The sequence below is a fragment of the Megascapheus bottae genome, unplaced genomic scaffold, assembly GCF_031878675.1.
Source record: "Megascapheus bottae isolate mThoBot1 unplaced genomic scaffold, mThoBot2.hap1 HAP1_SCAFFOLD_154, whole genome shotgun sequence".
Lineage (NCBI taxonomy): Eukaryota > Metazoa > Chordata > Mammalia > Rodentia > Geomyidae > Megascapheus > Megascapheus bottae.
In genome coordinates, this window is record NW_028327569.1 from 258,733 (window position 1) to 285,461 (window position 26,729).

The 26,729-nt window shown below is 38.2% G+C and overlaps 1 protein-coding gene across 4 annotated transcripts in view; it reads right to left on the reverse strand.

Moving 5' to 3' along the window:
• LOC150039637 (sorting nexin-25-like) overlaps positions 1–26,729 on the reverse strand; it is a 108,751-nt gene that overhangs the window by 24,693 nt on the left and 57,329 nt on the right. For all 4 annotated transcript variants that reach the window (XM_090327698.1, XM_090327700.1, XM_090327697.1 and 1 more), the window contains 4 exons: positions 16,560–16,630; positions 7,072–7,253; positions 3,723–3,854; positions 2,353–2,625 (listed from right to left, as the gene is read on the reverse strand). In XM_090327698.1, coding sequence (XP_090183824.1) covers positions 2,353–2,625; positions 3,723–3,854; positions 7,072–7,253; positions 16,560–16,630 — 658 coding nt within the window. The remainder of the gene's footprint in view (positions 1–2,352; positions 2,626–3,722; positions 3,855–7,071; positions 7,254–16,559; positions 16,631–26,729) is intronic.

The window sequence follows — 26,729 nt, forward strand, 5'->3', positions numbered from 1 at the left end:
TCGCAGTTCAAAGCCATCCCAGGCACTAAAGTTTGTGAGACTCTTATCTCCAATTAAACACTAGAAAACTGGAAGCAATGTTGTGGCTCCAGGGGTAGGGTGCTAGCCCTGAGCTGAAGAGCTCAGGGATAGCACCCAGAGTTCAAGCCTCACGACTTAAGGGGAGTGGGGAGAGAGGACAAAAGAAAGAAAGGAAAAAAAAAAGAAAAGGAATATATAATAATCTAAAGAAACTGGGAGAATTATATTCCTTTATTTCCCAAGCAGTATATCCAAGGGAATCCACACCAAATAAGAGAAGGCCCCTAAATTAACTGTGCAATTCAATCTGAATATTGTGTGCTTTTTGACAAAGATCTAATTTTCCTGGTCTCTTATCGATACTGTAAGAAAGTACTATAAAGTAAAAGTTTCAAATTTCCACTAGTATTTTCAGGATGTACTTGGTTCAGTTCTTTTCTTGGAGATGTATATTACAAGTCAAAATTATTTTACAAGTAAAGATTATTTTACAAGTAAAAGCACTTGTATTTAAAAGTGGCTTAGAAAGAACTATGAAATCTGGGACACTCTGAATAGCATATTGATTAGTGTCAGAAATAGCCAACAGCATCCAGGGCACTGAAACAAACTAAGAACTATTATTTCTGGTTTGCTCACTACCAGCTTCTAGATTTTTTTTCTAATTTTTATTAATTACAACAAACTAAAGTCATTTTAAAGGAAAAGTACACACAAAAGAAAAAGTACAGATAGTTCTAGAAAAACAACTGACTTAAATTGTTTTTATTCTTGCTATCTATAAATGTATACATTTATTATAATCATATAACTTGTAGTTATTTGAATATTCTTAAAAAATTATGCTGTTGCAGGCTTAAAAACTTGTTATAGTTATTTGGCCTTCTACTGCATTGTTGAGGTTTTTCCTGCTGTTGTACCTCCTATGGGTTGTTTTGTTTTTTTGCTCAGCTATACTAAAATAAACTACAACAAAAATGCATTTTCTACATTTTAATTATTTTCTTATGATACATATCTAGGATGTTCCCATTTCTAGGGATTACTGGAATACAGAATGCTAATAGCTTCCAAAAGTTCAGATGTACATATTGGCCTTCTCTGAATCTTAGGAATATGGACATTTTTTTCCATTTGCTTACTATTACCCTGCTATATGAACTGTCAGTTCAAATGCTTATGTAATTGACTTATCAGATATTGGCAATTTCATTGATTTAAATAACCTTATTTAGATATTTGCTATATTATAATCATTTTAATTCTTGAAGTAGAAACACAACACAGTTAAACTGGTGAGCTACCAGAAATAAAGTGTAGAAAGCAGTGAGTTTGGGAGCCAGGAGTTTGGCCTAGTGGTAGAGTGCACGCCTAGCATGCACGAAGACCTGGGTTGGATCCCTTGGTACCACATACATAGAAAAAGCTGGAAGTGGTGCTGTGGCACAAGTGATAGAGCTCTAGCCTTGGGAAAAGCTCAAGGACAGTGCCCAGGCCCTGAGTTCAAGCCCCATAACGAACAAAATAAAAAAGCAGTGAATTTTGACCTATCAGTTCAGTGCTTTTATATGAAAAACAAAACAAAATAGACAACAAAACCAAAAGAAAATGAAGTCTATGTGAACATTCTGGAATTTAACCAAAGTTCAAAGACCTCAAACTTGTGACACTATCAAAAACATTCGATTACTAAGGACTGGGGATACATTTAACTGGGCAGGAAAAGAAAATTCAAGTACACTACAATTGTTCTATGTATCAGTGTTAAAGCTTATATAAGTCATTATACAAATAAATGAAAAAATGTCACCTGGAGCTATCCAAAATGATGAAGTATATGATAATAAAGTTAGACTAAAGGTATGGCTTTGCAAGTTTATTTTAAAGGATTATACTTTCATCTGGTTTTTCTTAAACTCCAAAATATTTCCCATATTTCTTATCATATTATCATCATTTTTTCACCTTGTTCTCATCCTTTCTCTATTCAATGGCAGGACACTACCCTTCTGATTCTCTAAATACCTCACACACATATTTTTCTGCCCCCATGTAGGAGTCAAACTGGGGGTGTGCTCAAGGCACTTAGAGATCTCTGACTCAACAGAGCAGGAACAGCAAGTGAGAAAGCACAGAAGGAGGAGAAAGAACTATTCAAGACCACAAGTACTATTCAAAACCACAAGCAACATCATGATTTAAGTCAATGTTTATTCTGCCTAAAGTCTTCTATATTAAAAGATTACGATAACCACCAAATTTGGCTTATCTAATTGTAAAGTCCATCTGATTTAAAAAAAAAAAAGGAGCAGAAAATCCTGTGTGACTTACCATTTCATCCTTGTTGGAAATCAACTGGGAGGCATGTTTCTCTTCCTCTTTCATCATCAGTTTCTCATACAGATCACTGACAATAGAGGAAGGGTAGTACCTGTCCTTTAGGATCTCGTATACATCTCCCTGGATTTTGTAGAATACCTCAATCCCCTTATTTCCTATAAGACATTGCTGGATTTCTTTGTAAAGGGATTTTTCCACTGAAATTTCTTTGCTTTCCACAAAGAAATTCTGATAAATTTCACCAACTAATTGTGGTATTTCATTCTGAAAAGACAGAAAGACAAAAAAAGACAAAGAATATCATTTCCCAGAAAAATTCTTTTCCACTAAATTGTATGCATGTTAAAGATGAAAGAAAGGTGTTTGGGATATACCCTGATCTTGTACAGTTGTGGGGCTTAGGCAGTTTCTCTATGAGTGGTATATAAAATTCCCGACAGTAGCAATAAACAGAGAAAACATGAATGACTAGTCAAGGTACTAATGTGCTTATGTCATTTAAAGTGTCTACTGTATTCAGTTATTTAGAAAAATCCCAGATCATTCTTCATAATATTCTTTTGAGAGCACTCCGAAGTCACCTGGAGTCCAGCCTGGTGATTAATAGCTTTGGCAAATACCATACAAAGTCTGCATAAATTGAGATAATTTGAGGCTAGTAATTGAGCAATGAAAGGCATTCTTATGAAGATTTAAAAATGCTACAAGACTGGATTTAGTCCCTTAACCAATGCAGTCTATGATTTATATTGTTTTAAATTTACATTGTCATAATAGCACATGATGTACAAAACATCCCTTTTACTTTGTGTATAAATACCACATCTTGTTGATAAACTCATCAACTGAGGGGCATCTGGGTTGGTTCCATATCTTTGCTATGGTAAATAGTGCTGCAATGAACATCGTTGTGCTAGTGGCTTTAGTATATCCTTGTTTCTGGATGTTTGGGTAAATGCCAAGTAGTGGAATTTCTGGGTCATAGGGGAGCTCTATGTTTAGTCTTTTGAGGAACTGCCATACTGCTTTCCATAGTGGTTGAAAGAGTTTACACTCCCACCAATAGTGTAGCAGTGATCCCTTCTGGCCACATCCCCTCCAGTATTTGTTGTTATTGGATTTCTTGATAATGGCCATTCTAACTGGAGTGAGGTGAAATCTCAAAGTTATTTTGATTTACATTTCTTTTATGGCCAGAGATGTCAAGCATTTCTTAATATGCTTATAGGACATTGAATGAATATTTAAAATGTATGCTTTTAATGTATGCTTACCTCATGCCGATTTTACATGCAGTTTTTCATCACCTAGGCTTAATATTAAGCTAATGGTTAATAGCCCTTTAAGCCTATTTACCTTACCTTGTTAGCACTCTTTAAATGTTCCACAGACTCCCAAAAACCAATCAGAGCTCTCTTGTCCATTCTTTCTATGTATATTCGAAAGTGCTCTCTGTAGAAAGGACTTGCCAAAATATCTTCAAATTGAACAATCTATAAGGGAAATTAAAGAGCACATTTTTTGTTTTTAAATCAAAATTTAAATAGCATTTTGCTTTTACTTACAATTAATTAACTTCTCCATTCAGGGAAAAACACAAGTTTACAGTCTTAGCCAATGTAATAGAGTATCCTAGTAAATTGAAAGATTTCTTTTATCACCTTCTTAAATCTTAAATGGAATAAAGCTTACTGAATATTAAAATGCACATATTCAAAATATACCAATTTTATATTAATCAGCCACTCAGTTAACAAATTTGCCATCTATGTGATATTAAATGCAATAATTGGTAATGACAGATAAAAATCTTTTCCCGCATAGGCTCAATGGTTTCCCTCATCTGTAATAATTAGTACACATCTATAACTCTCTGAGCAGAGGATTACAATAGTTCAAACCCTAGATATATAAGGCTTTATAAGATGAGGCCAAATTAATGGACCTCCAAGTCATGGAAATAAGAGCTTAATTATAAGTGACTGTTATTCTTTATGTATTATGTTTTTCTCTTTTCTCTTTTGTTGCCCTTTGGTTAATCTTATATTGTTACAGTATCTTACTTTGTTACCTAGTATATTATATAGATGTTTACTTGTTTATTTGAAATAGGAGGGGAAAAATGAAGGGAGGGGGTGAGGGGAGGGTAATGGGGACAAAAACATAAGAAGGGATATCAATGTGTGAGAAGTAATGCACCCTCTATCTGGTGAACATAATTGAAACCCGTCTATACATTGAAATAAAAAATAATTTAAAAAATTAAAAAAAATCTTTTCCCTATAGCATGGACATGGTATAGGAAAAGAAGTACTTATCAATATTTTTTAATTGAAGAGAAATAGTTCTACATCTTCCTTACTTTTTATAATGCCATAGTCATTAAAAAGTTTTTAAGCCAGGTGTAGTGTGGCTCATGCCTATAATCCTAGCTACTCAGGAGGCTAAGATCTGAGGATCTCGGTTCAAAGCCAGCCTGAACAGGAAAGTTCATGAAACTCTTATGTCCAATTGCTGACAGAAAAAGCCAGAAGTGTCACTGTGGGTCAAGTGGTAGAGTGCTAAAGGAACCTGCAAATAGCACCTAGGCCCAGAGTTCAAGCTCTAGTATGGGCAAAAAAACAAACAAACAAACACGAAGTCTTTCACAAGCATTTTAATTGTCCCTAATACTCCATTGTATGAATATACAAAATCAATTCTAATATACTTTTGTTTATTATTTAATGTTTGTAGCAAAAAAGCCACCTTTCTGAAGACATAGTAGAAACTTAAAGTCATCTGTTTTCTTAGAGTGCAATAGTCCATGTTCAAGATTGTTTCTGCTATGTCTTCAGAAAGGTGGCTTTTTTGTTGTTGTTCTTAATGTACTATATTATCTTTCATCTCTTTTGCCATCCCTTGGTTATCTCATATTGTTACAATATTTCACCTTGTTATCTGATATATTTTATATGTGCTTATTTGGTTATTTGAAATTGGATAGGGTAGGGGGGAAATCAAGATAAGCGGGGGCAGGGTGGGAGGGAAATGGGGACCATGTCATGAGAAAGAGTATCAATGTTTGTGAAGTTATGCACCTTTTATCTGGTGAATATAATGTAACCCTTCTATTAATCACAATAAAAAGAAAACAGATGACTCTCGTAATGATTTATGACTCAACTAGAAGAAACACCTCAAATTAATTTAGAAGGAACTTAAGATCTAACTGCTTTTCTGAATTAGTAATAAATGGTAGCTAATAAAGGGGACTCCAATTAAATAAAATTTACATTTTGATATTCTTAAAATTAAATATTATGGCAGTATTTCTAAAATCACATGCATGTGATCAATGTACATTCAACTTTTCTATTACTGATAATGATCCATTTTATGTAATGAAAGGAAAAGGCATTCTCTTGCAAGCTCCTTCAAGGAAATAGCTATCCATTGCTACAGATCACCAATAATTAGTTTCCAGAAATATTCAGACTACTAGTATCTAGTTGTTTACTTTGAAATTGCAGTATCTGTCTTTATAGAAACCTAGTCAATGAAGCATTTTGAAGCCTAGATCTGCCATGTTCTAAGAAGTTCAACTGAACTTGGACTAGGAAATATGAGCCATAAATATGTCCAACAAAAAAAACCCCAGAAACTCTTTCTTCACTTAGGTAAAGAATCCTGGGCTACAGTCCAGTGTTCCTGAAGAGGCTTTCTTGGAGACTGAACCAGGAATAAGTAGAAAGACAAAAGCTCATCCATCAGTGGAGCACAAAGGCAGGGTAAAGTCACAGAATTCAAACCTGAACTCAAACCAAGAGAGAAACAGGAAAACACTGTGAGACTAAAATTCAGAATAGGTAAATATTAGAGTTTTATATCCAGGGTAAAATTATACTGATATTGGCTTCTTTATGGTCAACTGACTCCTCACAGAAGTGGATTTTGGCATTTGCATTGAAGTCCTGGGTGGCACAGGCAAGTTTGTTAGAAATACTGTGATTGTTTCTTTTAATCTTAGCATGTTCTGGGTGTTGGAAAACAAACTTGGCCCTTTAGAGTTAGGAGAAGTACCAAAGTAGGAGTAGACCCCCCTAGACCATTCCCAGGCTCTTGTGATTTCAGTCCAAAGGTTTGTTGTACCAAAATCACCATCGTTACCTGAGTGAGAAAAGTCTCAGATTTGTGAAGCAACCTATTTCCAGGATTTTATGTAGTTCAGCTTCATCCTCTTTATGTAGTTTTACACTGGTTATTTAAAGTCACTACTTTATTATGGACATAATTAGGATATCAAGTAAGAAAAATAACTTTAAGATGTCTTCTATTTCATGAATAATTATTTCTACCCAAATGATAATGTAATTTCATTGGGGACTTTCAAATATAAACATGGTCATCTCTGACCAGAGGAGGACAAATGGGAGTTGGAAAAACATTCGAGTGTTTAGACATACAGACACAGACACATAGATAGACACACACACACCCACATACGTGTGCGCGCACCCACACATCTCCCACCTATCTTACCTATTACAATTCACAGATGTCAAGGACACAGAGTAACATAGCTCTTTGACTTATAAAACTAAATATGTAATTCCGTAGATATAAATTATGTATTTTAAGTTAAATATAAACAGATTAAATGACTTAAATATGTGCTTAAATTGTATTTCTGTAGAATTGCTATAGTCAAAAGAAATTACAAAGCTGTACCTTCTGGCTTTGAGGCCCTTTCCCATCGTCAAAGGCCCCATCATCCTGCTGGTCATAGGAGGGACCTCCCAGGAGTCTTATTCTCTTCTCACACTGCTTCTTGGCCACAGTCAGCTGGTTGATGTATCTTTTCATATTCCTGGCCCTCAGGAGATCAGCTTTCATTGCAGCAGATTCCTTACCTTGAATAGGAGTATGTAAGTACCCAGTCAGAGGACAAAGTATAAAAGAGGGAACACAGTAGCTCTCAACTAGATTAGTATCTGATGTAGTATATTTTGAATGACTAGATTCTGAACAAATTATAGAATTCATAATAAATACATGTATAGCTTCAAAAATAATATCAATAACTTCTAAGTATAATTTCTAAGTATATCACTGATAAGGTTTATTGAAATATAAAATATTTTTATTAAAACTCATAATAATCATATAAATATAAATAATATAGGTATACATTCCTTTTAAGACTTAGCTCTCACAGGCAAAAGATTCCTGAACAGAATCCCAGGGTCACAACAGATTGGAGAGAGACTCCATAAATGGGATTACCTAAAAATAAAAAGTTTCTGTACAGATAAAAACATAGTCACAAAAGTAGAGAGACAGCCAACCAACCAGGAAAAGATATTCACCAATAACACATCTGACAAATGCTTAATATCTAGTATCTACAGGGAACTCAAGAAACTAATCCACCCAAACCCAACAAACCATTCACTAAATGGGCAAGGGAACTAAAGACAGACTTATCAGAAGAAGAGATTAAAATGGCAGAAAAGCATATGAGAAAATGTTCATCATCTATGGTCATAAAGGAAATTCAAATAAAAACAACCCTAAGATACCACCTTACCCCAACAAGAATGGCCAAGATTTTGAACTCAGACAATGACAGTTGCTGGCGGGGTTGTGGAGAAAAAGGAACCCTACTACACTGCTGGTGGGAATGTAAACGAGTTCAGCCACTCTGGAAAGCAGTGTGGAGGTTTCTTAAAGAACTGAAAATAGACCTTCCCTATGATCCTGCCATACCACTTCTGGGCATCTACTCTGAACATCATAACCCAAGATATGATAAGGACACCTGCTCAGCTATGTTCATCTCTGCACTACTCACAATAGCCAGGTAATGGAAATAATCCAGATGCCCTATTGTAGATGAATGGATACAGAAAATGTGGTATATATACAATGGAATTCTATATAGCCAACAGACAAGATAAAATAATGGCATTCGCAGGGAAGTGGATGAATCTAGAGCGAATCATGTTGAGTGAGACAAGTCAAGACCAGAGGAACAAAAGGCGCATGGTATTCTTAATATGTGGCTATTAAATCCAGCGAGGACTCAATATTTGCATACCCAATGCTATGGACATGGTAATGGAAACATAAACATAACTATATAGACATAAAAACCTATGACTCTATAAACATGTTTTATTTCATAAGTTAATATGTTTCTATGATATACACCCTTAGCCTAATTTGGATTAAGTTCTAAAAACTAAGTCCCGCAGATCGGGAGTTTGGCCTACTGGTAGAGTGCTTGCCTAGCATGCACAAAGACCCGGGTTCGATTCCTCGGTACCATATACATAGAAAAAAGCTGGAAATGGTTTTGAGGCTCAAGTGGTAGAGCTCTAGCCTTGAGAAAACCCAAGGACAGTGATCAGGCCCCTGAGCTCAAGCCCAGGACTGGCAAAAAAAAAAAACACAAAAAACAAAAAACAAAGTCCCAGTGATTGTATATAGAGATTCCCTTCTTGAACACTTGTTTGTTAAACTTGTCATTTGAAATATGATGTAAAAATCAATGCTAATAAATTCTTTAATTAAAAAAAAGGAACTCCAGGGTATAGAAAAAAAAAGCTCTCCACACCAACATTCAGATTCATCCAACTAGCAAATACAGGTATAGTTGGCCTATTCTGAACACTACATAGGATTTTACAGCATGAATACACATAAATTCATTATGCATTTAGTGGGGGAAAAACCTATTCACATGACTTTCACGTACATACACATTTTTCTTTAAAAATTTGTATTATTATAAAGGCGATATACAGAGGGGTTACATTAGTTAAAGAGTACATTTCTTTTTGTTTGTTTGTTTGTTTGTTTTTGCCAGTCGTGGGCTTGAGCTCAGGGCCTGAGCACTGTCCTTGGACTTTCTCAAGGCCAGAGCTCTACCACTTGAGCCTCAGCACTACTTCCAGCTTTTTTCCATGCATGTGATACCGAGGAATTGAACCTGTGTCTTTGTGCATATGCCAGGCAAGCACTTTAACCACTAGGCCAAACGCCCAGCCAAGAGTACATTTTTTTTTTTGCCAGTCCTGGGCTTAAGCTCAGGGCCTGAGTACTGTCCTTGGATTTTTCTCAAGGCTAGAGCTCTACCACCTGAGCCTCAGCACCACTTCCGGCTTTTTTTTTCTATGTATGTGGTACCAAGGAATCGAACCTGGGTCTTTGTGCATGCTAGGCAAGCACTCTACCAGTAGGCCAAACTCCTGGCCCCCAAGAGTACATTTCTTTTTGGACAATGTCACACCTTTCTTCACTCCCAGTTCTTCCTTCCTGTCCCCACCCATAAGTTGTATAGGTTACTTTCAACATAGTTCTAGTATCACTGCTGTATTTTCTCACCCTTTGTCTATTTGATGTCTTTGTATGGATGTGCAGATATGAAATTTTTTTCCAGTCATGGGGCTTGAACTTAGGGTCTGAGCACTGTCCTTAACTTTTCTCAAGGCCAGAGCTCTACCACTTGAGCCACAGCACCACTTCCAGTTTTTTCTATGTATATGGTATTGAGGAATCAAACCTGGGTCTTCATGCATGCTAGGCAAGCACTCTACCCCTAGGCCACAGTCCCGGCCCCAGGTAGGAAAATGTTTTATAACCACGTATTTATTGAGCACTCATTTTCTGTCAAGCACAAAGTATTTTATTTGGAGAAAATTTTCCAAACACATGACCATGTGAACATTTTCTTGAGATTTTCATACTCCTAGGAGAGTCAAGAGACCTGAGCTCAAGCTTTGATTATTTACAGGTAAATCTACTATGGCACTAGCCCACCAGAACAGATGCCAGGAATGAACACTCACCACCATCATCGGGTACATACTAGATGAAGAAATACCCCTAAATATTGACTTCTAATGTTCATAAATATCTGTAGATGACATAGCTCACAAAGATCAGAATCCCACTCCAACTTGTTAGTAGTTGTTTTACTATGCTTTTATGTTTTTTTAATTGGTTGTGAGGCTTGAACTCCGAGCCTGGGTGCTGTCACTGAGCTCTTTGTTCAAGGCTAGTAGTCTACCATTTTGAGCCACAGTGCCACTTCCAGTTTTTGAGTGGTTGATTGGAAATAAGAGTCTCACAAGGACTTTTCTGTCCAGGCTGGCTTTGAACCACGATCCTCAGATCTCAGGCTCCTGAGTAGGTAGGATTACAGGCATGAGCCACTAGCACTTGGCTACTATGCTTTTCTTAAATAGTTCGTTCATACTTGCCACTGAATTTTCTTTCATTTTCATGATCTGAATGTAGTATTTTATTTTTATATTTTATTAATATACACGAGGATTTCATGTATCATTTCTGTATGTTTACAAGTTGTTCAATCTGTTTCTTGTCACTTTCCCTTTCTTCCTAAAACAATTTCAACACATTTCATTGTCCTATTTTCATAAATGCAAGCAATCTAAGGTATTTGAATTGCATCCTCTTTCATTCTCCTTGTTAGCCAACCCACACCCACTAGTGAGTACACCTAATAGTGTCTGTTTTTCTTCCATTACTTTCTCCAACTCCTTAGTGACTACTGAGAAGCTAGGATTTCAGGTGTGAGCCACAGGCGCCTGGTTAACATCTTCTTGATTTTTAAGTCTTGTCAAGCCTTGCTCATTCTGATGAAGGTTTTTCTTAATGAAAACCTAAGTTAGAATCTTATATCAGTTTAATGGAAACCACACATTTCCTTAATAACCCACATTGTGTGTGTGCGCGCGCACATGCTGGTATTGGGACTTGAACCTAATATGTTAAGCTCTGATTCAGCCTCTTCTCTCACAGCTGGAACTCTATCACTTGAGCTATACTCTCATTTCCAGCTTTGTTGTTGTTTCTGTTGTTGTTAAGTAGAAATAAGAGTCTTTCCAATTTATCTGCCTAGGCTGGCTTTGAACTAAGATCCTTAGATCTCAGACTCCAGTAGCTAGGATTACAGGCATGAGCCACAGGCATCCAGCTTCACATTAGACTTTTAATTGTTCATTCTGTCTTTGATTTTATTTCTTGCTAGAATCTAAAAAATTCTTGAGATTAAAACAAGTGGTCTTTGAGTCTCAAAGGTCAAGTTAAAAACTTGCACACAGCATCATAAAATGTTTACCTGTCAGAAAAGCATTTATCACACAGGGATCACAGGTTAATACAAAATACTGTTCAATGTGGTATGCCAAATATAATGGGATGTTTTCCAATATTCACTGAAATGGTTTTTTTTTATCTAACTTCGTTAATGGTTTCTGAACTTACCCTATGCTTGACTGGCCAAGAACTCACTAAATATTTATCTCAACAAGAAAAAAATATTATGTTGGAGTCCCTTTGTGAAAGGATAAAGGTAACTAGTTTGCCCCCAAATGAGTTCATTGCAAAGAAAGCTATTTTGTATGTAAGAAACGCATGCTTAGAATGGCCAATTTTTCAGAAAAATGTTCACTTTCAAAATGTGTATCTTTAAACTCTAAAACAAAAATTTTTTGGCCAGTTCTGGGACTTGGACTGAGGGCCTGGGCATTGTCCCAGAGCTTCATTTTACTCAAGGTGAGCACTCTAGGCCACAGTGCCACTTCTTGCCTTTTCTGTTTATGTGGTACTGAGGAATTAAACCTAGGGCTTCATGCATGCTAGGCAAGCACTGTACTACTAAGCCACATTCCCAGCCCTAAACTCTGAAATTCTAGTGTAACATTAAAATACACTAAACTTCAGAACCAAAAAAATGAGTTTTAGAAGTGAACTTAATGTTAGTTTGGAGTTAAAACATGCTAATGATAAGAAAGAGACACAGGAGGAAACTGACATTCATTACCAACTACCACATTCATTTTCCTCTGAAGAAAGCTTAAAAGCTTTTCTATAGAACAAAAACAAAAAGCAAGTTCCAAAGAGAAGAATGAGAGAATAAAGCTTCCCCTAAAACACAGCTGCAAGTCTGAGACCATTTTTCTACTTTGCTTGAATGTAGCCTTCTCACGCGAATGCAGTTCTGTGTGTTAAAGGGCAATACAATATCACAAAGCTTGATGCTAACAAATGCAATAGCTGCTTGTTACAGACAATTCTGTTTATTTTTGCCTTGGAAAATGAAAGCCATGTTCAGAATTAAATGAGGAACACAGAACTAACTCTTGCATCTATGCTTCTGGCATGCAAAAATCCCTGTAAATCCATCAATGCAGATGAATACATTTCTTTTGGCCTTAAATCCCATTCACTGAAGAAATATTTATGTCAAGAAAAGTATAAGCAAGTGAGTGTGCAACAGCATGCTGTGACCAAACTCAAGCAAGACTCATTGTTATTTTTCTGCAGTCTTAAGTAGTAAACGCTGCCATTGTTAAAAGTGGGTTAATCACACAACACTTAATCGAGTTTAAAGCAAAAGCCAAGACAACCAGCAGTGGCCAGCAAAACACAGGACTACAGTGGCTCCATTAAGATGTGCCAGGATGAATGTCCAAATGATACAATATTCTTTCTCTTAGTCTAGATTCTGCTGAGATTGCAACAAAAGAGTATGCTGAAAACATTCAATTAAGACATTCAGGTGAACCTTTCTGGCTATAATGACATTACAATAAATTTCTAAGGACACGTCATAGAATGGATTTTCCTATAAATTTCCTTCCCAATGTAAATTCTTCCTTAAGGCAGTGAGGAGCCTTGAATAAAACACCTGAGATCAACTGTTAGGTGCTTTCTTTCATGAGGTACCAGAGTGTGATGTAGCTTACAGTGCAGACTGGTGACTCCAGAAAGAGCACAAGAGTATCCGCCACTGTGGATCTGAGGTATAAAAATCATGGACAGCAGACTTTTCTCTGGTGGCATGATACCACATTCCAAGGCATTTACCAACAACAGCATTTTCAGCAGATGGCTTGAGGAGTTGTAGGGGGCTGTGCTGTGTATAATAAGTAGCATCCCTGGCTCTACCACTAGATGCCAGTAGCATCCCTGCTCCCAGAGATGACAACCAAAAATGTCTGCAGACACTGTCAAGTGAGGAGCAAATCTGGCCATATCCCACTTCTAGTGAGAAGTAAGATGAAGAGGCAACTCTGTGACTATGGAGAGGGCAAGGCTGTATAACTTCCCTTTCCCTGACTCTTCCTCAGAGGTCCTCATTCTCTCCCCAGGATCCACAGGTCCTCTCATGGTGCAGATCACCAAGGTAGGGAAGGGGGACTTCTTCACTACTAAAACATGCTTTATGGCCTCCATTTCTCAACCAACATGCATAGTTACACAATATGTAACTGTTCTTACACACTGAAATAGACATTTCACCAAATCCTCTTGATGGGAGGGTTCCAGAAAGAGCTTATCTATTTACTTAAAAATTAGTTAAGGTTTAAAATGAGTTAAGGGTGCTTTAGTAGGTAAGATGAAGCTGGAAACTTCAGCTACTTACCTGAAAACCACCTCAAAACGGACCAGAAATTCAAAACTATTTACCTTGCTTTTCAACTTGAGTCTGGCTCCCCCTTTTTCTTTTCTTTTTGAAAGAACAAATGGAACCACCACATCACATTTCATAATCTAAAGTGTCACTCCACTTCAGTGGAAAGCATACTTAAAAAATAAGCAGAAACCATCACAGGAGTAGCCAATGGGCCACACACTTGCTAATGAGAAGACAGACTTTACTTAGCTTTGTTGGTGCGCCTACACAGCCTGTCTTTTACTAAGACATATACTACTAAGGGAAAACAATGGTGGCAGGAGGAAATCCAGTATTCTCCTTAAAGTATCTATCAAATTGCTGGAATTGAAGCATATGTCTTGCAGTAAAAATGAGAATAAAGAGAGAAACACCACTTGCCATCCTATAGGATTCTATCAGGTCAGATGTCTTAGCTCAAACATCTACAAAGCCTTCCTTTCTCATTAAGAGTAGAAAGCCAAGTCCCTACAATACAGTCAGGCTGGGTGTCCTGGGACCTCTCTGAACCACTTGAGCTTTCTCACACAGCCTGCAAGTTAAAGCTCAGGGGTTTATACTTGCCCTTCCTTCCCCAGTCTGCTCAAGACCAAGCTCAATGCTGGGCAAGAGTCATCTTTGGATTCTGAGTCATATCTAAAATCTTTCCTATCATACCATTTGAATGCAAAATCAGTCTGGGCTCTAACTGAACTGGCATTCCTACAACCACATTCATCTCCCAAATACACATTTTATTTCTCTCTGAGGCACATATCATCATCCAAAGTAACAGTTTTGTTTACTTCTATATCATTATCAACTAATAAACAGGTATTGAATGAAAGTTTCAGTCCTAGGCAAAAAAGAAGAATGAATGTTAATTCATAGCCTGTACCTTTAGTTCCTTTTTACAATTCTTTTAAATTATATTTTTATTATCAGTAAGTAGTTGTATAGAGAGGTTTCATTTCAAGACGTAAGTTTATGAGTATATTATATCCTGACCTATGTTCTGATCAAAGGGATGCTTTTCATAATTCTTCTCTGTCTCTCCAACCCAACCACCATCTCAAATTTCCTAGTTCCATTTTCTTATATATGCATTGAATATTATGACTGCATTCACCCACCTTTTCTTTCTCCATTGGTCCACCTTCTTCTCCTTGACACCCTTCCCAACACCACAAACTCTATCTTTTGGTATTCATTTCTTAAGGTATAGTTAGTTGTTCAAAAGAGTTATACACTGAACTCTTCAATGTATACCATACCTTAGTTAATATATATGAGCATATGTGCTTATGACCCTTAAGTTCCACAAGACAAAACATGTGTCCTTTGTCTCTCTGAATCTGACTTACTTAACATTTTCTCAAAGTCTATCCATTTCCCTACAATGGAATAATATAATTTTTCCTGGCAGAGAAATAAAATTCGTGTGTGTGTATGTGACATTTTCTGTATCCATCTGTTCAGTGAATGGCATCTGGTCACTTCCTTTTTAATAGTTTCTACCTTATTTAGTGCCTCAGGGTGACAAATCCTGAAAAATTTCTTTCATCTTTTGTGCTAACTAGAAACTTGGGGAAGAGAATAGATCTTAGAAGTTTTTGGATCACCTACTCTTAATTTAGCACTCTGCTCCCTAATAAGGATATGAATGGATGTGTAGATTTTTGTGAAAGTATCATGTACAGGGTTAAACAGCAAAAGAAGATTTGCTCTGTATGTTCTCCAAGTCCAACTAAAAAGCCATCATCACACCTATACATTCCTCAGAATCCTGCCTCAGTAAAAGTCTCACTTCATTTGAAAAGAAACAAACAAGGAAAAAGTAAATCCACAACTCAAGAGTAGGAAAGAAAGAAAAAGCTATTAACAATATTTCATGGGAAAGATAAAATGAATATCAAACAACGCCTTACTGGAGTTGCTTAATTATCAATATAACACTTTAAGATTTTAAAATTAATAAATATCAAGTTACAATTTCAGTATGAGGAAAATTCTGCAGCTGTTTCATTTAAAATCAGATGAGAAATACTTCACAGCCAAGAACTCCAACCTTTTAAAATCAATGACTTACACATAAAAATGTCTGTAAGAAAATTTAAAAATACAAGTCAGCTCATGCCTGTAAACCTAGCTACTCAGGAGGCTGATATCTGATGATCAAGGTTCAAAGCCAGCCCAGGCACAAAAGGACCTGAGACTCTTAGCTCCAATTAACCTCTAGAAAACAGAAAGTGGGGCTGAAGAGCTCAGGGATAGCACCCAGGCTGAGTTCAAGCCCCAGGACCCACAAAAAAAATTAAAAAATATAAACTGAGATTTTTGTTAGAATAAAATATCATTTTTTTAATTGTGTGTGTGGGGGGGGTGTCTGTGCATGCATACACACTAATTGTGCAGTTCCTGGGGCTTGAACTCAAGAGTCTCAATGCCCTACCTCAACTTTTTCCCTCAAGGCTAGCATGCTATCACTGAGCTGAAGCTTGGGTTAAATGGAGATAAGAGAGTCTCATGAACTTTTCCTGCGCTGGCTGGCTTCAAAATGCAATCCTTAGTTCTCAGTCTCCTGAGTAGCTAGGATTACCAGGCGTGAGGTGCTCAAGTTCAGCTCATACCATTTTAATCTTGAAATAGAAATCAGAAGAAGGTTCATTATTTGCCAAAGATCTGATAGGAGAAAGAAGACTGGACAGACCCAAGACCTTTCAAATGTATAACAGAACAAACTGATACTTACCCTTGTGTCTCTTCAGTTGGGGAAAGCTGCTAATTGTAGTTGCTTGAATTATTTCTACTACAATTTGATACCTGGTATTAAAGAAAGTGAGAGAGATTAGTAAAAAAAATACCATTTTCAGAGACATCTCTACACTGTATTTATCCTAAGCAAATATAACACAGGAGCTTGAATGCGGCCTCATCTCATCAAAATTATGCACACGGCCAGGTGTAGTGGTGCATACCTGTAATCCCAAGATTTTTAAGGCGGAGGCAGAAGGATTGTGAATTTAAGACCTGCCTGAAGTACAAAGATAATAATAAGATCCTATCTCAAAAAATTCCAAATCTGTAGTTCCTTAGTCACACTACCTACATGAGATTTTTGGACCATACCAGACAGTAAGATAAGAACATTTTCTATGTGTGCGGACAGTTCAACCAGTTCCTAAATATTTTTCAAAACTATACCCTCTCCTCTAGCCCCACTACCCCTGCCTCAATATATTCCCTTAGTATTTCTCACTTATAAGACCAAGCCAAACCAAAAGAGAATGTCTGCATAGACGCTCTGACATCAATTTTTTTCTAAAGCTCTCTCAATAATTCTAATGTGCCATGAGAGCTGAGCTATTAGATTAGATCTAATATGTGTGAGTGACTGAAAGACTTGTGTCAGGAAAAATAAACAAAATTTTAAGTACTCAATTAAAAAAATACTACATCCTGGAATTGTAGCTCGGTTAAGTCTATGCAACGGGGCTTTATAAAGCCAGTTCCTAAGGGCTAGACAATGGTTATTAGGTATTTCCTTAACCAAAGTGATCTGCCCTGAGTGTTTCTTAATCCTTAATTTTAGTGACTAAAATCTGCCAGCAATGAAGTCATTTACCATTAACTCTTACTATGACTGTACACTTTTGTAATATTCTAAGGTTCAATGCTATATTTTCTGGCTTTTAAAACACAAAATAACATATGCTCTTTTTACTTTTCAACTAAAATCCACAGGAGAAAGACAGACTTCTCAAAGTCAGAGCTCTTTGTAGACTCCTCCCAGATTCAGATCTTTTGTTCTTCATAGGTATGTGTAATATAAATATCAATGTCTGCCTCACACCAAGGAGCGTGGCTGGGCTGCCACCAGAAGATTATGGCAGACACCATTTGCCTGTCCAACATCCCTCCATGTTTCCTCCCTCTTATACCTTAAAGGAATTAGAGTTTTATCAGGGAAAACAATACATCCAGCCCCAAATGCTAACCTTCTTCCTAGTGTTAAGGGATGGCCATCTGATACACATCTAGCAGAGGAAATAAAATCAGAAATGCCAGGGCAGCAGATGACATTTAAAAAAAGCACTTGTAACCTCCCTTCCTTACCCTTTGCTTTATGTCTTATGTGAAACAAAGATATACAGGACAAAGTTACAGTGGCTACTTTCATTCTTCAAGAGCTATGAGAGAGACTAAGAGGAGGTATTAAGGTACCTTCATTCTTCCATATAATGGGAAAGCACATAAACAATTTACATATGAATTTTCCTGCAAGTTACTAAGAGGACAAGGAAATAGCTTATAAGAAGCAGGGTGCAGTGGCTCATGCCTGTAATCCTAACTACTCAGGAGGCTGAGATCTGAGGATCACAGTTCAAAGCCAGTCGGAGCACTAAAAAGTCCCTAATACTCTTATCTCCAATTAATCACCAGACAACAGGAAGTGGTGCTGTGGCTCAAGGAATAGGTAGTAGCCTTGAGCTGAAGAGCTCTGGGACAATGCCTAGGTCCAGAGTTCAAGTCCCAGGACTGACCCCTCCCCCCCAAAAAAGCAGCATATACAAACCTTAATTTAACCTTGGGGACTGATTTTTTTCAACCAACTACAAAGCATGTCTTATAATAGCACCTTATACTACCATCTAGATGTTCTGCAAGTAGATTCCATGACTACCAATAGCAATTCCAACCTTGAAATTTTCAACTTTGAAAATTTATCATAAGTAAGCAATGTTACTGACGCAAAACAACCAAAATATCATATATGTATCAGTGGCAGAAATTTTTATAAAGCAAAGTATGAAAATAATGTAAAAGTCAGAAATATTTCCACTGGACATATGTTAGTATTTCCCTATGCTCTGGACATACAGGCATAACCAACAACCAATACGGTCCTGCTTTTAGGAAGCTCTGGGGAAAGAGCTTAAAGGTAAAGTACTCAGCCTTGTAATTACTTGAAAACCCATGTTTATAAAACATGGGTTTTTTTTAAAATGCAAAATGGCATTTGTAAGCATATAAACCAGGACTATAAGGCAAAATGGTGATGAAATGAAAGAGAGTCAGTTGTGTTAAAATGACAGAATTGTGAATCAGAGAGTCAGTTGTGCTAAAATGACAGAATTATGAATCATTATTTTAACTTTCCCCAAACAACTCTCCCTCTGCCTTCTTCTCTCCTTCTCTCTGTCATCTTCCCTTGATATCCATATCTTAGCTACCCAAACTACTTTCTTTCCTGCATGGAAAGCTTTCCCGATCTCTCCATTTCTACACAGGTATCATCCACCTTCTCAAAATCTTATTATCTTAGCCATGTACTCTTCTAATAAGTATCAGTCTCAAAATCCTATTCGTTCATCAATTTTTTTCATTTTTAAACAAGTTCCTTTCTTAGTCTCCCCTCTAGCACCCATCTATTTTGTGTCTTGTGAGTCACTGAAATGACTGAAGTCTAGCAGTCTCCCAGTTGTCATCTTACTGTTTCTCATAGAAACTAGCTTGAACACCTATCACAGCACCTTCCTTCAAGACCATTTTCACCCTATCTTCAAAGGAGTAACTTCCAATTCCAGTAGGCCAATTCTTTCCACATGCAAATTGACTTTGCCTTACGATCCAACTTAATTTTCCCTTAGAGGTTATGCACGGACTTAACCACATCAGTTTCTCTATAGTGCTCTCAAAATTGGTCTCTAGGCTGTTGCTCATGTTCTGCTTCTTTAGGAAAGGTAAAGATCCTCTACATACTATTTCTCTCCAGTCTTCCCCAGTATGAGTAATTCATATTAAATCTGTTTTCCCTGAAATGATAAATTATTTGTTCTGATTCATTTGCTATTTTATCTTTGTTTAAAAGAGCCAAATTTCCACAACAATTATTAAAATATCTGTCCAGATTGTAGGCTGCCATCAGAAAGAATGACTTTGTAAGGAAATGGAAAGACTTGGAAAAATCATATTAAGTGAAGAAGGCCAGACCCAAAGGAACATAGGCTCAATGGTTTCCCTCACATGTAATAATCAGTACACATCCAGGACTACCCTAACAGAGGATTACAATAGTGTAAAGCTTAAATACATGGGTCATGTAGGATGAGGCTAAATGAAAGGGTCTCCAAGATATGGAAACAAGAACTTTATCTTGTGTGATAGTTGTTCTTAATGTACTATGTTATTCCTCTTCTTTTCTGTTGCCCTTTGGTTAATCTCATATTGTTATTATATCTGACTTTGTTATCTGACATATTGTATATACATTTATTTATTTGACATAGGAAAGGGAAGGAGGGAAAACGAGATGATTGGGAGGGGGTTGGGGAGGGAAATGGGGACAAAAACATGAGAAGTGGAGCGGAAGATAGCGCCAAGACAATAGGGACACTGCCTAGCTCTCTCTCACAAAAAGAGAGAACCAGGGAGTCCCACAAGTCAAATACCTTAAGAAATCCACAACAACAAACTCAAGAAGCAATGGAGAAGAACTCAAACCAGAAAAGAAATCTGGATAAAGCTCATATCCAACTTTTTCAAAGAATTCGGAACGCGAGGACCCCTCCCCCACCCCTCACCGCAGGCTCCAAGCCGCAAAAGGCAGCAGCTGAGGGCGGCAGGCCGGGCAGCCCAGCCTGCAGAAACCAGCATTGGACAGGGCCAGTGAGTGGCAGAAGGAGCAGAATCCGGACGCGGAACCAGAACAGCAAGCAGCGGAACCCAGACGCGGACCACAGGTGGCAGCAGAGATCCGAGGGGAGTGAAGGATTCTCCAACACCCTGCAGCACCCACAGACAAACGCAGAGGCGTGAGTAGCGCAGCGAGTCCCCAAACCCATCAGGAAAGCAGAGCTGGTACTAAGAAATAGAACTTAACTCAGACTCCTACACCCCGCCCGAGAAAGACCAGCAGGAGCAGGGGGGCAAGGAATTTAGAATCCTGTCCCTTCCCTCAACAGCCCCCTCCCCCAGGCCATTGACTGGCAACTGACAGGCAGGCAGCATTAAGACCCAGCACCCCTCCAAGGGAGGTGGAGGTGTCCCAGCCCTCACCCGCCCACCAGGTTCCTCTCCCAGGCCTCTGACTGGAGACTGACAGGCAGGCGGACACGAAGACCCAGCACCTCACCAGGGGAGGTGGAGGTGTCCCAGCTCCCACCTTCCCACCAGGTTCCTTTCCCAGGCCACTGGGTCTGGAGAGTGGGGGACGCTGAGACCCTGCCTTACAACAGCGGGTGGGGTGTGCAGGAAAATAGGAGCCAGCATCTGTCCCCTTCAAATCTTGAGCCAGGCATCCTCCAGCTGGGAATCCTGAGCAAGACAGCACTGAGGGGCCCCCCACAGTCACAGACTCTCTGACAAAGCAGCAGGGAACTGAAGGGCCTACCAGCAACCATGCTCACCTTCTGAGAATCAGAAAGGTGCAGCTCCTCTCTTGGAGCCCATGTCCTCAGCTGGGCCTCGCCCCTGGAACACAGCGGACACCTGCTGATCCTGCTGAGAGCCCCTGGAAACTCCCAAACCCCAGACCCTTGGCCAGGGCCCGCCCCTGGAAGCACCACAGGAAAACCAACCATCAGCCCAGCACGTTGAGACTGAAGCTCACAGATCCATCCCACGGCCCACTGTGAGGCCACTGATTGGGGTGAGAGCTAGTCGTACAGCAGCACACAGCCTCTGGGAACAGGCTGAACACCTGCAAAAAACTGCAAACTCTGACCTAGTCAGCAGAGGAATCAATTTGGCCAAGAACCACAGGTATTCACGTATTACCAGAACCACCAGTCCCAATCCAAGTAAAGACCGCTACCTACTGACCACAGAGCGAACTACAACAACAGTTCTCGATGCCGAGGAGAGCTCAAAGACGAATTACGACATACATAAATAATCAAAGTCCCACGCAAAGCCCAAAAGGTAACAAGAGCGAAGGGGCGAGAAGATGTCACCATCCCAAGAAATGACACCTGAAGAGACACGAAACATGACCCTATTCAAGGAGATGATTGTGAACATGACTAAAGAGATTAAAACAGAATTCCAAAAACAATTCCAGGAACATAAGCAGGAAATCACCAAAGAGCTTCTCGATTCAAAAGAGAAATGGAAGAAAAGATTAATACCCTCAGAGCAGACATGAGCAGCTCAGTGTCCACACTTGAAGCAAAAATGGAGGAATTAAGCAGCAGACTGACAGAGATGGAGAATAGAACATCAGAAACAGAAGATAAAACACAAGAGCTGGAACAGAGAATCACCACCTTGGAAAAATCAGTTAGAATCTACCAGAGAGAGCTCCAGGAACTGGCAGATGCAGCAAGGAAGTCTAATCTTCGTATAATAGGGATTGAGGAGGGGGCCGAATTTCAGGACAAAGGTATGCAACCTTTATTCACCAAAATCATAGCAGAGAACTTCCCCAACTTCAAAAGGGAATATACTCACATTATTGAAGGTTTCAGGACCCCAAACAGGCAAGATCCTAGAAGGAACTCACCTAGACATATCATAGTAAAGACATTAGACCCGAATACAAAGGAATTGATCTTAAATGCTACAAAAACAAAGAAGGAGCTATGTTATAATAGGAAGAAAATTCGAATTACAGCAGATCTCTCCATGCAAACCCTAAATGCAAGAAAAGCTTAGAAAAAATCATTGATGTCCTGAAGACCAACAACTGCCAACCCAGACTGATATATCCAGCAAAACTAGCATTTACATTTGAGGGAGAAACAAGAATATTTCACTCCAAAGAGAGGCTTTATGAATATGTGCACACTAAACCAGCGTTACAAAGAATACTAATTAATCGAGAACAAATTGTGGAACATCAAGAACCCCCATCAAGAAGCAAACATCTATAATTCACTAAACACAAAAGGGGAAAAAAGAGAAAGAAACTTAGAAGTAAAAACAAATAACAACAATGGACACTGACCACTTCTCCATAATCTCCCTAAATGTGAACGGGCTGAATAATCCAATCAAAAGACAGAGCAGCAGACTGGATTAAGAAACACCACCCATCCATATGTTGCCTCCAAGAGACCCACCTCACTGCCAAAGACAGAAACAAATTCCAAGTGAAAGGCTGGAAACGAATTTTCCACTCCAATGCACTATGCAAAAAAGCAGGAGTAGCAATCTTAATCTCCGATAAAATTAACTTCTCAGTAAAATCAGTACACAAAGATAGAGACGGCCATTATATATTAGTAAAGGGTACAATCCATGCCCATAATATTACAGTTATAAACATCTACTCCCCCAACATGGGAGCACCCAAATTCGTCAAACAAACTCTTTTAGAACTACAGAACAAGATAGACTCAAACACAATCATTGTCGGTGACCTCAATACTCCACTCTCAACAAATGACAGGTCAACTCAACAAAAGTTAAGCAAAGACACCATCGACTTAAATGACACCATAGCCCAGCTGGGCTTAACAGATATACACAGAGTCTTCCACCCAACGGCGAAACTTTTTACATTTTTCTGAGCAGCACATGGAACACACTCCAAAATACAAGAAGTCTGATATAATCCCATGCATCCTATCAGACCACAGTGGAGTCAGACTAATTCTGAACAATGCAGTCAAAGTAAAAAAACATTCAATCACATGGAAACTGAACAACACACTTCTGAATAACCCCTGGGTAACAGATCAGATCAGAAATGAAATTAAAAACTTCCTTGAATGTAATGACAATCAAGAAACATCACAAAGAAACTTATGGGACACAGCAAAGGCAGTTCTAAGAGGCAAATTTATTGCACTACGAGCGCATATTAAAAAGACAGAAGAAGAGCATGTAAATAACCTTAAAAAAACTGAAACACCTAGAGGAGCAAGAAAAAGTTAATTCTAAAACAGCTGGAAGGACAGAAATAACAAAAATAAAATCAGAAATTTCAGAGATTGAAATAAGATCTACTGTACACAAAATTGATAAATCAAAAAGCTGGTTCTTTGAAAGAGTCAACAAAATTGACAGACCCTTGGCAAGATTAATCAAAAAAAGGAAAGGGGAGACTCAAATAAACAAGATTAGAGACCCCACGGGAACAATCACAACTGATTCCCAAGAAATCCAGTTCATAATGAATAGGTACTACCAGGGCCTATATTCAAAGAAACAAGAAAATCTAGTAGAAATGGATGATTTCTTAAATAAATATAGGCTACCCACACTGAACAACGATGAGGTAAACAAATTGAACAGACCAATTTCTTACAACGAAATTGTGGAAGCAATCAGGGAAATGCCAACCAGAAAAGCCCAGGTCCAGATGGGTTCACTGTGGAATTCTACAAGATGTTGAAAGATGAAATAACACCTATACTATTGAAACTCTTCCGAGAAATAGAAACAGAAGGAGCAATACCAAACTCATTTTATGAAGCTAATATTACTCTCATCCCCAAACCAGGGAAAGACCTACCTCTCTAATGAACACAGATGCAAAACTCCTCAATAAAATATTAGCCAACAGAATCCAGAAACAAATTAAAAAAATCATACACTATGATCAAGTGGGCTTCATCCCACAAATGCAAGGCTGGTTTAACATTCGCAAATCAATCAATGTAATACATCATATCAATAGAGCTAAAGATAAGAATCATATGGTAATTTCTCTGGACACGGAGAAGGCATTTGACAAAATACAACATCCATTCATGTTGAAAGCACTAGAAAAAATAGGAATAAGAGGTACACTCCTCAAAATAGTGAAAGCCATATATGAAAAACCTACCGCCAGTATTATACTAAATGGTGAAAGATTGGAACCATTCACCTTAAAATCAGGAACTAGACAGGGATGCCCACTCTCTCCACTTCTCTTCAATACAGTGCTGGAACCCTTAGCCAGAGCAATAAGACAAGAAAAGGACATCAAAGGGATCCACATAGGGAAAGAAGAAATTAAACTATCCTTATTCGCAGACGACATGATCCTCTACTTGAGTGACCCAACAAACTCCCATGCTCATGGCTAGGGAGAATCAACATAGTGAAAATGGCAATACTGCCAAAACTGATATACAAATTCAATGCAATCCCCATCAAAATCCCAAAGACATTCTTTATGGAAATTGAAGATATAATCCAAAGATTGATATGGAACAAGAAAAGACCTAGAATAGCCAAAACAATTCTAGGCAAAAAGAGCAATGCTGGTGGTATTACAATACCAGACTTCAAACTCTACTATAGAGCCATAGTAACAAAAACTGCTTGGTACTGGCACAAAAACAGACCAGAAGATCAGTGGAACAGAATAGAAGACCCAGAAATAGAACCACATACCTATAGGCAACTTGTATTTGACAAAGGAGCCAAAGATACACAAGGGAACAAACACAGTCTATTCAATTATTGGTGCTGGCAAAACTGGGCAGCCACATGCAGAAAACTAAAAATTGACCCTAGCCTTTCGCCATGCACAAGCATTAATTCAAAGTGGATCAAAGACCTCAACATCAGACCGGAAACCGTGAAATTGCTACATGATAATGTAGGAGAGACACTGGAACTCATAGGCACAGACAACAGATTCCTGAACAGAATCCCAGGGTCACAACAGATTGGAGAGAGACTCGATAAATGGGACTACCTAAAAATAAAAATTTCTGTACAGATAAAAACATAGTTGCAAAAGTAGAGAGACAGCCAACCAACTGGGAAAAGATATTCACCAACAATACATCTGACAAATGCTTAATATCCAGTATCTACAGGGAACTCAAGAACCTAATCCCCTGAAAACCCAATAAACCATTCACTAAATGGGCAAGGGAACTAAAGAGAGACCTATCAGAAGAAGAGATTAAAATGGCAGAAAAACATATGAGAAAATGTTCATCATCTATGGTCATAAAGGAAATGCAAATAAAAACAACCCTAAGATACCACCTTACCCCAACAAGAATGGCCAAGATTTTGAACTCAGACAATGACAGTTGCTGGAGGGGTTGTGGAGAAAAAGGAACCCTACTGCAGTGCTGGTGGGAATGTAAACTAGTTCAGCTACCCTGGAAATCAGTGTGGAGGTTCCTTAAAGAACTGAAAATAGACCTTCCCTATGATCCCACCATACCACTTCTGGGCATCTATCCTGAACAGCATGACCCAGGATATTATAAAGACACCTGCTCAGCTATGTTCATCTCTGCACTATTCACAATAGCCAGGCGATGGAAACAATCCAGATGCCCTACTGCAGATGAATGGATACAGAAAATGTGGTATATATACACAATGGAATTCTACATAGCCAACAGACAAGATAAAATAATGGCATTCACAGGGAAGTGGATGAATCCATGCTGAGTGAGACAAGTCAAGACCAGAGGAACAAAAGGCGCATGGTATCCTTAACATGTGGCTATTAAATCCAAAGAGTACAAGAGCGAGGACTCAATAACTGCATACCCAAAGCTATGGACATGGTAATGGAAATACAAACATAACTATATAGACATAAAAACCTATGACTCTATAGACATAATGTTTATTTCATAAATTGACATGTTTCTATGACATACAAACCGTTAGCCTAATTTTGATTAAGTTCTAAATAGTAAGTCCCAGAGATTGTAATTAGAGATTCCCTCATTGAACACTTGTTTGTTAAACTTGTCATTTAAAATATGATGTAAACATAAGCCATATAATGAATGATTGTTGTTCTTAAGGTACTATGTTATCTCTCATCACTTTTGCTGTCCCTTGGTTATCTCATATTATTACACTATCTCACTTTGTAACCTGATATATCGGATATATTTGTATTTGGTTATCTGAAATTGGATAGGGAATGGGGGAAAACAAGATGAGGGGTGGGGGTGGGGGGGATGGGAAATGGGGACCAAGACATGTGAAAGGGTATCAATGTATGGGA